Source organism: Arachis duranensis, chromosome 2 (genome assembly GCF_000817695.3).
Source record: "Arachis duranensis cultivar V14167 chromosome 2, aradu.V14167.gnm2.J7QH, whole genome shotgun sequence".
NCBI classification, from domain to species: Eukaryota; Viridiplantae; Streptophyta; class Magnoliopsida; order Fabales; family Fabaceae; genus Arachis; species Arachis duranensis.
Window position 1 is genome coordinate 79,138,149 of NC_029773.3, and position 13,291 is coordinate 79,151,439.

At 31.7% G+C, this 13,291-nt stretch overlaps 1 protein-coding gene across 1 annotated transcript; it reads right to left on the bottom strand.

Moving 5' to 3' along the window:
- Nucleotides 1-1,328: 1,328 nt before the first annotated feature.
- On the bottom strand, nt 1,329-2,030 carry LOC127744975 (uncharacterized). Its single transcript, XM_052257889.1, has 2 exons — nt 1,857-2,030; nt 1,329-1,730 (listed from the first exon to the last, which is right to left on the bottom strand). Exons 1-2 carry the CDS (start codon nt 2,028-2,030, stop codon nt 1,329-1,331), a joined length of 576 nt encoding a protein of 191 aa, XP_052113849.1.
- Between the last annotated feature and the right edge of the window lie 11,261 nt (nt 2,031-13,291).

Here is a 13,291-nt window from a genome sequence, read left to right on the forward strand (position 1 = left end):
TTATTTTTATCTGTAATCATGAATAATACTAACTATTCCTAATAAAATACATAAATTAGCAAGTTGAATTAGATATTATCATATTATTAAATGTGATCGGTCTTTGGTGGATCAAATTGAATGCCAATGTCTTAATGTTAAAGATGACCAAGCATTCTACCTAATATGATATTGTCACATTTAAATATATATTTCTATAGCAGTTAGTGAAGTAATATGTAATAATAATGATATAAATTTATTTATTAACTAATAAATTATTATAAGCTTTAAATTGCAACTTTGACCTATTTAAATATTATATGTGATTAAAAATATTACATAAATTTCAGAGACTAATTTTAAGTGGTTTAAATTATGATTTATAAATTATGTGATTAAGAATTTTGTAAAAAAAAATGTAGCATAATATATAAATAAATTTAGAAGTATATAAAGTTAAGAGAAAAAAATATCCTTAAATTCACTCCATACTTATATGTGCACTGTCTAAAAAGAAGTATTGAAATTCAATTTTTGGACTAGTTAGAACGTTGTGGAGGTTGACCTTATTCCAAAGCGTGTTATACCTGTAGATACAACCAATTTCATAGAAAATATGTATGAGGGATTTTAAAAGAAAGAAATATAAACATTACTCCAGACGTAAGAAACTGATTACTTATGAAGAAATATATTATTGCAAGTTTGTTCAAAGAAATTTGGTATGAAATTACTCAGCGACTCACAATATTTAAGAGATGACTTACTTTATAAAAGATATATTCTTATGAGTTTGTTGAAATGCCATTGATATGGAATCAAGTACTGCAAGCATTAACGACTGGTAAAAAATAAGTTTATGAAAAAAGATAAAAGATAGGTTAAGCATATTAATATTTCTTATATAAAATTACCTCAATGTTGTATAAATTGTGGAAAGGCTACTACAAAATTTCTTTGTACACAATATTTAAGATTGTGTTGTCTGTTGGTTGGTCTTCGTCAGTGGTTAGAATATGCAGACCGTTTCTAGTTGTGACCTTTGACACGGCGACGTATAGTTGTCCATGAATAAATATTTGCTTTGGGAGGTATAGCCCAACATGTTCAAGGGATTGTCCTTGACTTTTATTTATTGTCATAGCAAAGCATAGTGATATGGATATTGCCTCTTTTTTAAGACAAATGGCCATTTAGATTTTGAAGGAGACAATGTAATTCTTGGAATTAGGACTTTTTCTCCCACACTTGAACCAGTCAAAATTTCTCCTTCAATAAACCATTTTTCAAGTTGTGTGATTTTTAGTCTCATGCCATTACATAATCCAGAGCCTTAGTTAAGATTTCTAAGAAGCATTATTGTAGCGCCTTTTTTCAACTTTAGTGTATGGTGGAAATCCTGGAAATTTAAGTGCGTTAAGGAACTCTGTTGAATAAAGTAGGTCTTGATCTTCAACATGAAAATTCGCTTTACAAATTGAATCAGAAGAGAAATAGATGCTTTCTTCAGCTGGTATCCTTTTGAATATATGGTCATTTATTAGATCAACCATCTCATTTGTTGGAGTTAAGATTGCTCTAGGCACTAAGAAATTTGATTCTCCAACATGACCCTCCAAATCTTGATATATGTTGTCAACAACAGAGCGAACACCACTATCAGTATTTTCAATCATCAAGTCTGGATCTATTGCTACCCATGCTTTTCCACTATTTGGGCAATGTTTTCCATTTCCAATGTCAAGAATCTAATTTGCAAAGTGTCTCATCTATTCTTTTGATGCAGAATCTAAATTATCTTCCTTTAACCTCATATTTTGTTGTAGTGAATGAACCTCATAAACTTGTCAAAAATAAAAAGTCTTAATACATGCTTGAATGATGTCTTGTCTATCACCCTTGGGAATAACTAGCAAAATTTGCCTGAAATCAGCTCCTAACACAGTAGTTATCCCTCCAAAAGGCTTTGCTAACAATTCTTCTCGGAAACTTTTCATAATATCACGAAGGCTTCTGTCTACAGCTTCAAAGCAATATTTAATTGTCATTGGCGCCTCATCCTAAATGATTAAAGATGTTTGCATGATCAACTCAGCAAGTTGTATGCCTTTTTTTTTTATGTCACATGTTGTTCTGTTGGGTTCAAAGGTATTTTAAATCTTGAATGCGCAGTTTGACCACCCGGTAGAAGTAAAGCCGCAATACCAGAAGTAGCAACAGCAATTGCTATTTTTCCTTCGGACCTGACTTTTGCTAGGAGTGTTCTCCAAAGATATGTTTTCCCTGTTCCTCCTGAACCACTTACAAAGAACAACTTGCCCAAACTTAAATCAATAGATTTAAGTAAAATATCATGAATTCCTTTTTGGTCTGAGTTTAAACCACATAATAATTGAACATATTCATGGTGAATTTTTATCTTGTCGTAGTTTAACTCTTGAAAAATAAGACGGCTGTTCATTTGGCTCATTAATGTGTCATTAGGAATTGACATTCTTGAATAATCTTCTAATGATTTTTCCATCTTTCTTAGAATTTGCTCAATCTCCAGGAGAGAATAGTTTTGCAATTGTTCATTTGTCAACTGTGGGTTTGGGAGATCTAATAAGCACCGCTGCTTGTATAAAATATCCTCTGAAAGTAACTTCCAATTTGATTCCCAAAGGCGACATGGATCAACCACTTCATAGTGCACTAATATGGTGGAAAATAATTGGCGAAGCTGGTTTCCTGTACCCCACATCGAAGCTTCTTTAAGGCAATCATCCCATTCTTTATCATCCTCTAATAATCCAAGTGCATATCATGCATCTTTGAAAGTGTCGTATACAATACCATCTATTATTCTTATTTGTTCATAAGAGCAACTTCCTCGAACAATGTTGAGCAGCATACGCAAATAGTATTTTTTTTCCAGTAGTAGGAGGCACATATTACATTCTACCAATACATCTGCATCTACGTCTTCTTGTCCACAACTTTTCTTTCTTATTCCAAACATACTTCGTAGGGGATTCAGAGTATGTTAGTTGTCTGGCCTCAATGTCCTCAGAATTCACTTTCATCCACTCAGTAAACATTGTTGTCTCAATTCTTGAATGACTCATAATGTTGTCAAGTGTCATATGCCCTTGAAAATAAATTGGTTGTTGATCAGGAAGGTGGAATGATAAATGCTCCACAGTTGGTTCTCGATAGAACATATCAAATTGGTAAATTCTCCAAGGAGCTTCAGCTGCAGAAATATATCTACAATCCAAGTATGCCTTTATCTCATCATGTTCCTAAATTCTAGTTTCAGATGTGGAGGCAGAATTCTGTTCATCTGAGATAACTGCAGTAGCACGATTAGGTCATTTATTGATATATTTGAATAAATATTTGACCGATCTGGATCGGTTACAAAGCTTAACATTAAGATGGGCGTCGTACTTGACCAAAAGATTCCTCTTATATGGAACGACATGACGATTGTCAAGTTGGAGACCATTCTTCAATATATATCTGCCATTATCCTTCCTCATGTATATAGGGAATCCATCATCATCAAATGATGTGCTATCATGAAATTTTTTTGGATAATGCTTTGAGCATTTGTCATTAATCATGCATGGAGAATTATGGTTTAAAATCCCACAAGGTCCATGAACCATAAATTTATCAACTGCACTATAAGCAATAGGATCATTTTCTTTATCTGATAATTCAACAGAAATAATTTCATCAACCTAAGATGCTAGTTGTATCTTGTCATTCGAATGTAAGAAAACTAATATATGGGCATGTGATAGTCCTCTCTTTTAAAATTCTATTGTGTATACAACTATTTAAATAAAAAAAAGTTAGAACATCTAATTGCTGATTTTAATGAAATTAATTATACAGAATAAGTAAAAAAATGACTTAAACAGAAAAAATAAATAGCAAAGGGATTTAATGTAAATCCCGTAAAGAAGGATTTAATCCGATAAGAATTGTGTTATAAAATTTAAAGATTCTCAATTTTATAAATGATTGTAAAACTGAAAGAATTTATCAAATAGATAAGAATTGTGAAAGGAAATTATTGAAAGGAAAAATGTATTTGTATAAAGAAGATCAATATTTGCCGATTAAAGATTAAAGAAGTTGGAGAGTGTTGCGTTAACATTTAATTATGGATTTTTGAAATAAAATTTAAATTTTATTTATGGAAAAAAGCCTTTATAAATATTTGCTCCTAAATTGCACATTCAATACATTTATGGAGGATTAAAATTTTGTTTAGGTGGTAACAGATTCATTTGCAAGAATGGGTAAATATTATATTCGGGTATTGTATTTCAAAAAGTAGATGTAAATAATATGAGTAAAATATTAGAGTGATAAATGGATACATTACCGGCAGTGACTCTCCCAAATATATGTCGACGTTTAATATCATTGATGAGCTCCATTAACTTTATAGAAAAAACACGATTGACAATGTCAAGTCTATCATCTCTTTTTTGCCCTTCAATATCTTCCAGCATATAATTATTTTCAGACCACTTTGGATTACCAGTAAAAGTTAGAAATAAGTCTGGATATCCAACATAGCGAGATATTGTCATTGCATCCTGTACACAAATAAAATACTTTTTTTTAATTAACTATAATATTAGCAACCAATATCTTTAAAATGGGGAAAATGCAATAATTGTACACTATCAATATTTGATTTTGAAAGTATTGCTCAAAGAATAATTATTTAATTTTTAAATTGCTTTAAAACTTCTCAAAAATAATTATGGTATAAGTCAATTATTTATCTGATAGTTTTGTACTCGATGTCGAGGTCCACCCGTGTAACTTGAAGGTAGTATTGTCATTTTGCCTACATTATCTGCCATTACATCTCCTTGATTGATTGCATCTCTTAATCCATTATACAATTCAACTCGCAATTGTGTTTGATTATTTCTAATCCAATGAAGTCTCCCTTGTTTAATACAAGCATAAGCATCAACCATGAATTATTGTAATAAATGTCCACCTTGCAAAAAAGTTTGGGATTCTCCAATTCTTTGCTAAAGACGAAAAGCATAGTATTCTCTCATAGTGACTGTTTGTTGTTTGTACCTTCTACCTGTTCATCTATTAAAATGACTTATCCCTGTCCTAAAGCCATCTTCTCCATACAAAAACAGCAAAGGATATTGTAGAACCATAAAGCCTGGATGTATTTCAGTTATTCTTTGAAGACCAGCTTTTTTATGTTCAATAACTATATCATGGTGGCATTCCTTCTCATTAGAGTACTGATTAACTAAAAGTGCTGCAACTTCTGAAGAAGGTAGGTTATATTGTCTTCCATCAGTTGCCCTTTTACTTATCAATCAAAGTTTGAAATCACAAATTCCATCTTCTTGATATTTTTCTCTAGCCATTCTAAAAGATTGAACCAAGACATTATGTTAATCAAACATACGAATTAAATCTCTGACAACTTCCTCTTCAAGGGGGCTACTTCCATCATCATTGTTGAACATTCCTAATCTATTTGATATCTCATTAGCTGTGTCATGATATAAAGTTGTGCAAATTTAGCTTTTCTTCCATCTAAAGGAACCAAAGATCCAAAAAAATGGTAATTTTGACCATATGCGAAAAGTATATGAGCCACCATATTTATTAATTTCATGATCAATTTTCTCACCCATAGATGTAAAAGCAAAGGCAGCATTATAGATGCAAACTTGCTTCCTAAAATTTTTTGCAATGTTGCTTCCATGGTAATCTAATAAATTATGTAACAAAGGAGGAGGGGGTTTTAACAATGGCAATTAGACTCTTCCTTCCAAACAGCAAATGGAGAATTTCAGATGAGTTGTATTTATAGTTTTGCGGGTCCTTTCTTCATACCAAAGTATTGCGCCACAATGCTCACAGACGCATGTTGTTCGAAATTCCATGCTTCATTTGTGAAATCTGTAAAAATTGAAATAGAGAACATAATTTAAGTGATATATTTGCAATCAAATTAAATTAGTACCTAAAGAATCAGTTTAATAAAACATTATTTGTAATAAAAGAGTTCACTCAAACATTTAGTTGCCTTAATTTTGAGCTATAATGTTAAGGAAAAATAAATAAAAACTTGGCCACTTACTTGGGTGTTGATTTGCTCGATTAGAAACAACCCTCGTTGAGAAAGTAATTGGTTGAATTTTTGGATTGCGTGCTACAGTGTTAAAAAAAAGGAAAAAAATTAATTATGAGTAATGAAATTTAAAATTTACTTTTGGAAAAAAATGGAGAAACTATTGCTGAAAGTAAGTATACTTGAATTTTGAGTAGATCGAACACATCTTTTTTGATTCAATAATTGCCTTCTTTTGCGTCTTGCCTCTCGAAACACATCATATCTTTTCATCTCATTATTTGTAGCGGAAGATATACAATAAAGCCTTATTATTATATTTTGCAAGATTTACATTATACTTTAATCTCACCAATATAATTATGCATCGTGGCAGCCACAATACGTCTTAAAGATGAGCTATGAATACACGATGATTGTCTACCTGTAAACAAAAAATTTCGATGAAATGCAGTTTTAAGCAGAAAATATACAATGAAGAAGTATTAAAAATACAAATAGGCTTCTCAATTTCTTTCTCAACAATTGGATTTAACTAATGGATTGGACAATCTTATTACACAACAAACACTATTAATTAGCTATGAGCAGCAACAATTAGAATGAAACATGTTACAAAATAATTTGTACTCACCTAAAGTGAAAGCTTACTTGGCAATACTCCTTAACTTAAACATTGCTTTCTCTTCAAGGGTTGCAAAATTATTATTGAAGTAATTTTTTTTAAAAAAATTATCCTTTTTTCATGCATCGATAGAAGTAATGTGGGTAAACTTATTTACGGATTGCAAAATTAATATTGATGTGATTTTATTTTAAAAAAAATTATCTCTTTTTTCACAGATTTTTATGATTTTAAATATAATGCAAAAGATTTTATTTTCATCTTACATAGCAAACAAATACAACAAACTATACGAATTTTTTTCTATTAATTAGCTATGAGTAGCAACAGTTAGAACAAAACATGTTATAAAATAATTTGTACTCACCTAAAGTAAAAGCTGAATTGACAATACTTTTTAACTTAAAGACATAGTTTCCTCTTCAAGAGTTGCAAAATTATTATTAAAGTAATTTTTTTTAAAAAAATTATCCTTTTATCGATGCAAAATTAATATTGATGTGATTTTATTTAAAAAAAAATGATCCCCTTTTTTCACAGATTTTTATAATTTTAAATATAATGCAAAACATTTCATTTTCATCCTACATAGTAAACAATTACAACAAACTATACGAATTTTTTTTATTAATTAGCTATGAGTAGCAACAATTAGAACAAAACATGTTATAAAATAATTTGTACTCACCTAAAGTGAAAGCTGAATTGAAAATACTTCTTAACTTAAGACATAGCTTTTTCTTCAAAGATTGCAAAATTATTATTAAAGTAATTTTTTTTTTTTAAAAAATTATCCCTTTTTCACACATCGATAGAATTTTAGATATAATACAAAATATTTTATTTAAATCCTACGTAATGATTCGTAAATAATTACAAAAGTATTTTTTTTCTATCCGTACCAAAAATCAATACAAAAAATAGAACAGAATATGTTATAAGACTCTTTTATACTAACTGGAAGTGGAAGCTAAATTGGCACTCCTCTTTGACCGAAGATATTGCTTTCTCCTCGTCCTTACTTGTCTAAATTAGATAGATCTAAGTGTTTCAAATAATTGTGTTTCTACATTTTCAAAATAAGCATCAAAATCACCTTATGAATAAATTTACAATAAAATAAGGAAGGTGCAAATAAAAATTATGTTAAACAAACCAAGCTGCATAATTATATGTTGGAGGCACATATCTTCTTCTCTTCCTTTTTTGAAATGATTGCTCTTTGCCTCTTTAATCTAGCAATTTTGGGTATCAACTCTTCTAGTTTGTCATTACCACTGCAAATTCTTCTACAACAAAGAGAATAAGACATGGTCAAAGAATGATAATCTATTCCAAGTAAATTGTGGAAGCAATACTGCACATGTGGAATAACAATTTGAAAAAAAGGAACACATAAATGTAAATTGTGAAAGCAATACTCCAAATGTAAAATAATAATTTATAATTTGATGCTAAAATAATTTTAAATGCACGTTAATTTTGGTTGTGACTGTTGGACAGAACCCATTTAAAAAAGAGGAATGCATAAACATGTGCTACTTGCAATGATTTCACAATTAAAATGTTATTATTTATAACAAATAAATAGGGCTATTGAAAATGATATTGAACAATAGAATGAGAAGAGTAAACGGCAAAGTTGAAAATCTTTAGAAAAATACCTGGGACAAAGTTTCTACGTTGGTGGTGCCGAATGGTGACGTTGGCCTGAGATCCAGAATCGAGCTCCGGCAGAGAAACCGCAACAGGAGGAATAGAGTTCGGCTTGGTTTCTGCAATTTATGCAATGCGACTCCGCCGGAGAAGGACATCGCGATGGACAATTTGTTTTGAGGAAAATACAATGACTCATGGGACCGGAAGAGGATGCAGGAAATAGGATCTTGGTACGGAGAGGTGCCAAGAGGAAGAGGGTTTCAAGAAGTATGAGAAAGATAATAGGCTCTTTGGTCTTCGGGGTTTTTTTTGGGTAAATGTTAATTTGTGTTTTTGTTTTTTTAGAAATAAGGATTGATTTGGAAAAAGTGTTGGCGGCACCGAATGGTGACGTTGGCCTGAGATCCAGAATCAAGCTCCGGTAGGGAAACCGCAACAGGAGGAATGGAGTTCGGCCTAGTTTCTGCAATTTATGCAATGCGACTCCGCTGGAGATGGACATCACGATGGACAATTTGTTTCGAGAAAAACACTGACTCATGGGACCGGAAGAGAATGGAGGAAATAGAATCTTGGTACGAAGAGGTGCCAAGAGGAAGAGGGTTTCGAGAAGTATGAGAAAGGTAATAGGCTCTTTGGTTTTCAGGAGTTTTTTTTGGATAAATGTTAATTTGTATTTTTTGTTGTTTTAGAAATAAGGATTGATTTGGAAAAAGTTAAGTTGTTGGTTTTAAGTTGTTTTTTTGTATTTTTTTTTATTTGAAAATAAAAGTTAACTTGGCAAGATTTAAGTGGTTGATTCTAAAATTTTGCCAAGTAAGCAATGTTGCTTACATGGCGTTAGTAGAAGAAGAGAAATAATTTAAAAGTAATGTGGATAAACTTATGTATCTACTTTAAGAATAGATAAGAATAGATTCAACTAAATAAGATTCTAATATAGTACAAACATGTTCAATGAGGGATGAACGTGGATTGGATCGGATCTGGTATGGCCAAAATTTTGATTCAATCCGCACTGAAATCATCGGATCGGATCGGATCCAATATCTGTAGTTTTTAAACTTGGATCCGATCTGCACATTTGCGATTCGGATCGGATAGGATAGCGGATATACCCGCAAAACACAAAAATATTTTTAAAAACTTATTTTTATTAAAAAATATCAATAAAAATTAATTTTTCTATTCTTTTAAATATTTTTACTCATAAAATAATATTAAACATATTTTTTTAAATAATACAATATATATGATAATTATTAATTGAAATAAAATATAAAAAGAATATTTACTTATTTATTTCTTTATTTTTTGCGGATACGCGGATATGCGGATACCTACACAAAATCCACGATCCGATCCTATTAGTGTGCGGATCTGATCCGAGCCGATAGCCTTGCAAATTGGATCCATATCTGCAATTTTTCAGATCGGATTCGGATAAACACCGGGGATATGCGGATTGGATCCGATCCATGAACACCCCTACTTCATTCACGTAATTTGAATGTTATCTTGTGATCTTTTAGTATGTAATTTACCTTTTACATTCATTCAATTAAATAAGATTGTAATATACGTTCATTCAAGTCTAATATGAAAAGCAATACTCCTAAAAAAATGTAAGAATAACAATTCAAAACTCCTCCTCCTCCTCCTCCTCCTATTTTTTGTTATCTTGATTATCATAATTACTTAGCAAGATTAGAACATCAAATTAGAATATTCATTCTCATTGTCTTTAGTTAGTAAGTAGAAAAAGAAAAGAAGCTCTCATTGAAACATAAGATGACATTAAGAAGACATTTATATCTTTGTAGTAAAATTTTGGTATCAAAATTAAGTTTTTGTGTTTTTGTAGCAATATTTCGATGTCAAAATTAAAAAATTTCAGTATTTTTTTTGTTTCTGGCAAGAATTCAATCTAATAAGTGTAAACCTACATCCATTTAACCAAATAAGATTGCAATATAGTACAAACATGTTCACCAAGTAATTTTGGTACTATCTTGTGATATTTTAGGATGTAATTTACTTTTTACATTTATTCAATTAAATAAGATTGTAATACATGTTTATTCAAGTCTAATATGAGAAGTAATACTCTTTTTTTAAGAATAACAATTTAAAATTCCTCCTCCTCCTCTTTTCCATCATCATCATCATAAAAAGTAAAAAAAAAATGCAGCATTAAAGAAGTTGTGTTTTGTAGTTAAATTTCAGTGTCAAAATTAAGAAGTTTTGGTGTTATTGTTAAGAAATTTCAGTGTTAGTTTCTAATAAATTTTGCATAATTCAAAATTCTTCATCTTTTTCTTCGTTGTCATCATTATTATCTTTTTTTGTCTCACATTGTCATAATTCTTCTTGTTTTACCCTTTTAATAAGAAAATAAAAAAAATCAAATAAAAAAAACATACATAATGCTACAAAAAATCACCAGAAAGATAAAAAGAAAAAAAAAGCAGCAACTCCATATAAAGTGCGAAAAAGAAAAAAGAACGCGAAGAAAAAAATGCATGATATCATTGGGAGTTGAAATTAGAACGTGTCTACACGCTCTCACTAATAAAACTGATTTTTGTTAGTACTGTTATTTCTTTTCCAATTGTTCATTTGTTACTTTGTTATTGTTGTAAATCCTAATAACAATAATTTCCTACATTTTGTTTAACATATATGTATATAATGTTTTCGAGCCTATTATTTGATCGTTTTCTTTGGTTTGTGAGCTTAGAGATTTTTTTTGGACGGTTACTCTTGATTCCTTTCTGATTTCGGCGCCATTCTGCTTGGTCTTGCCATGCTGTTTTGTTGCTGCCATAAACAAAAAGTGAAAACATATTTTGTTTCTATGTTTTGATATGGATTTTTCTGCTGTAAATTTTTACTTTTACAAATATACAGATATTTAATTAATGAAGTTGGCTGTGACGCCAAAAGGAAAAAAGGAATTTGTTACGACTTATCCAAACTTGTAGAAGACTAGAAGTGTTGATGTGTCTTGCATTCTTCAATAAATTCAAGTGTCCATAAGAAGGTATGGATACTTAGATAGCAATAAAATCCAACATTTGATTTGAGATGTAAGATGGTGCACGGAATTGTGATCACACTTTTCACAATTCCGGTACAACTAACCAGCAAGTGCACTGAGTCGTCCAAGTAATAAAACCTTATGCAAGTAAGGGTCGATCCCACGGAGATTGCCGGCTTGAAGCAAGCTATGGTCACCCTGTAAATCTTAGTTAGGCGGATTTAATCGGTTATGAGTTTTGATAATTGAAAGATAAATAAAACGCAAATTAAAATAAAGATACTTATGTAATTCATTGGTGGGAATTTTAAATAAGTGTTTGGAGATGCTTTGTTGCTTCTGAACCTCTGCTTTCCTATTGTCTTCATCCAATCATGTGTGCTCCCTTCCATAGCAAGCTGTATGATCCTTTCAGTAAAAATGGTCCAAGTACGGTTTCTGCACGGCTACTCAACTGTCAGATTTCTCGTCTCGGATGAAAAATACCAGGTACAGCTACCGCACGGCTAATCATTTGTCAGTTCTCACTTGTGTCGGAATAGGATCTCTCTATCCTTTTGCACATTATCACTACGCCCAACATTCGCGAGTTTGAAGCTCGTCATAGTCATCCCTTCCCAGATCATACTCGGAATACCACAGACAAGGTTTAGACTTTTTGGATCTCGGAAATGCTGCCAATTGGTTCTAGCCTATACCACGAAGGTTCTAACCTGACGGACTCGATCCGTGAATCAGAGACCCAAGAGACTATACTCTGGCTGTCGTCCAATGACTACGTTGAACATCATGTAGACCGCTTGTGGTTGTCAGGCACGCGGATCTTGGCTAAGCGAGTAACGAAGATAGTGGGTGATTGTCACGGGTCACCTCTTCATTCTGACTTAACTGAATTAAGTACGAGAGTATATCTTGGAGAAGAAGCTAAGCGTAAATTGAAAGAGAAACAATAGTACTTGCATTAATTCATGAAGAACAGCAGAGCTCCGCACCTTAATCTATGAGGTGTAAAAACTCCACCGTTGAAAAATACATAAGAGAAAATAGCCTAGGCATGGCCGTGAGGCCAGCCAAGCATAAACTCTGAAAAAAGGGTCCAAAAGATGAAATACAATAGTAAAAAGTGCTGTTTATACTAAACTAGTTACTAGGGTTTACAGAAAATAAGTAACTAAGTGCAGATAGTGCAGAAATCCACTTTTGGGGCCCACTTGGTGTGTGTTTGGGCTGAGCTTTAAAGCTTTCACGTGCATAGGCCATTCTTGGAGTTAAACGCCAGCTTGGATGCCAGTTTGTGTGTTTAACTCCAGTTCTGGTGCTAGTTCCGGCGTTTTACGCCAGAAAATGGTCTCTGGTGGGCGTTTTAACGCCAGTTTGGACCATCAAATCTCGGGCAAAATATGAACTATTATACGTTGTTGGAAACCTCAAGATGTATACTTTTCAACGCAATTGAGAGCGCACCAATTGGACTTTTGTAGCTCCAGAAAATCTACTTCGAGTGCAGAGGGTCAGAATCCAACAGCATCTGCAGTCCTTTCTCAGCCTCTGAATCAAACTTTTGCTCAGGTCCCTCAATATCAGCCAGAAAATACCTGAAATTACAGAAAAACACACAAACTCATAGTAAAGTCCAGAAATGTAATTTTTGCATAAAAACTAATAAAAATATACTAAAAAGTCATTAAAACATGCTAAAAACAACCTAAAAACAATGCCAAAAAGCGTATAAATTATCCGCTCATCATAAGACTCTTGGTATAGTATAACACTTTATCCTTCAAAACTTTATGCTTAAGTCATAATTCAATGAGAGTTTGGTGTTACGACATAAATTTAAAATATAAATACTTATGTATAGAAG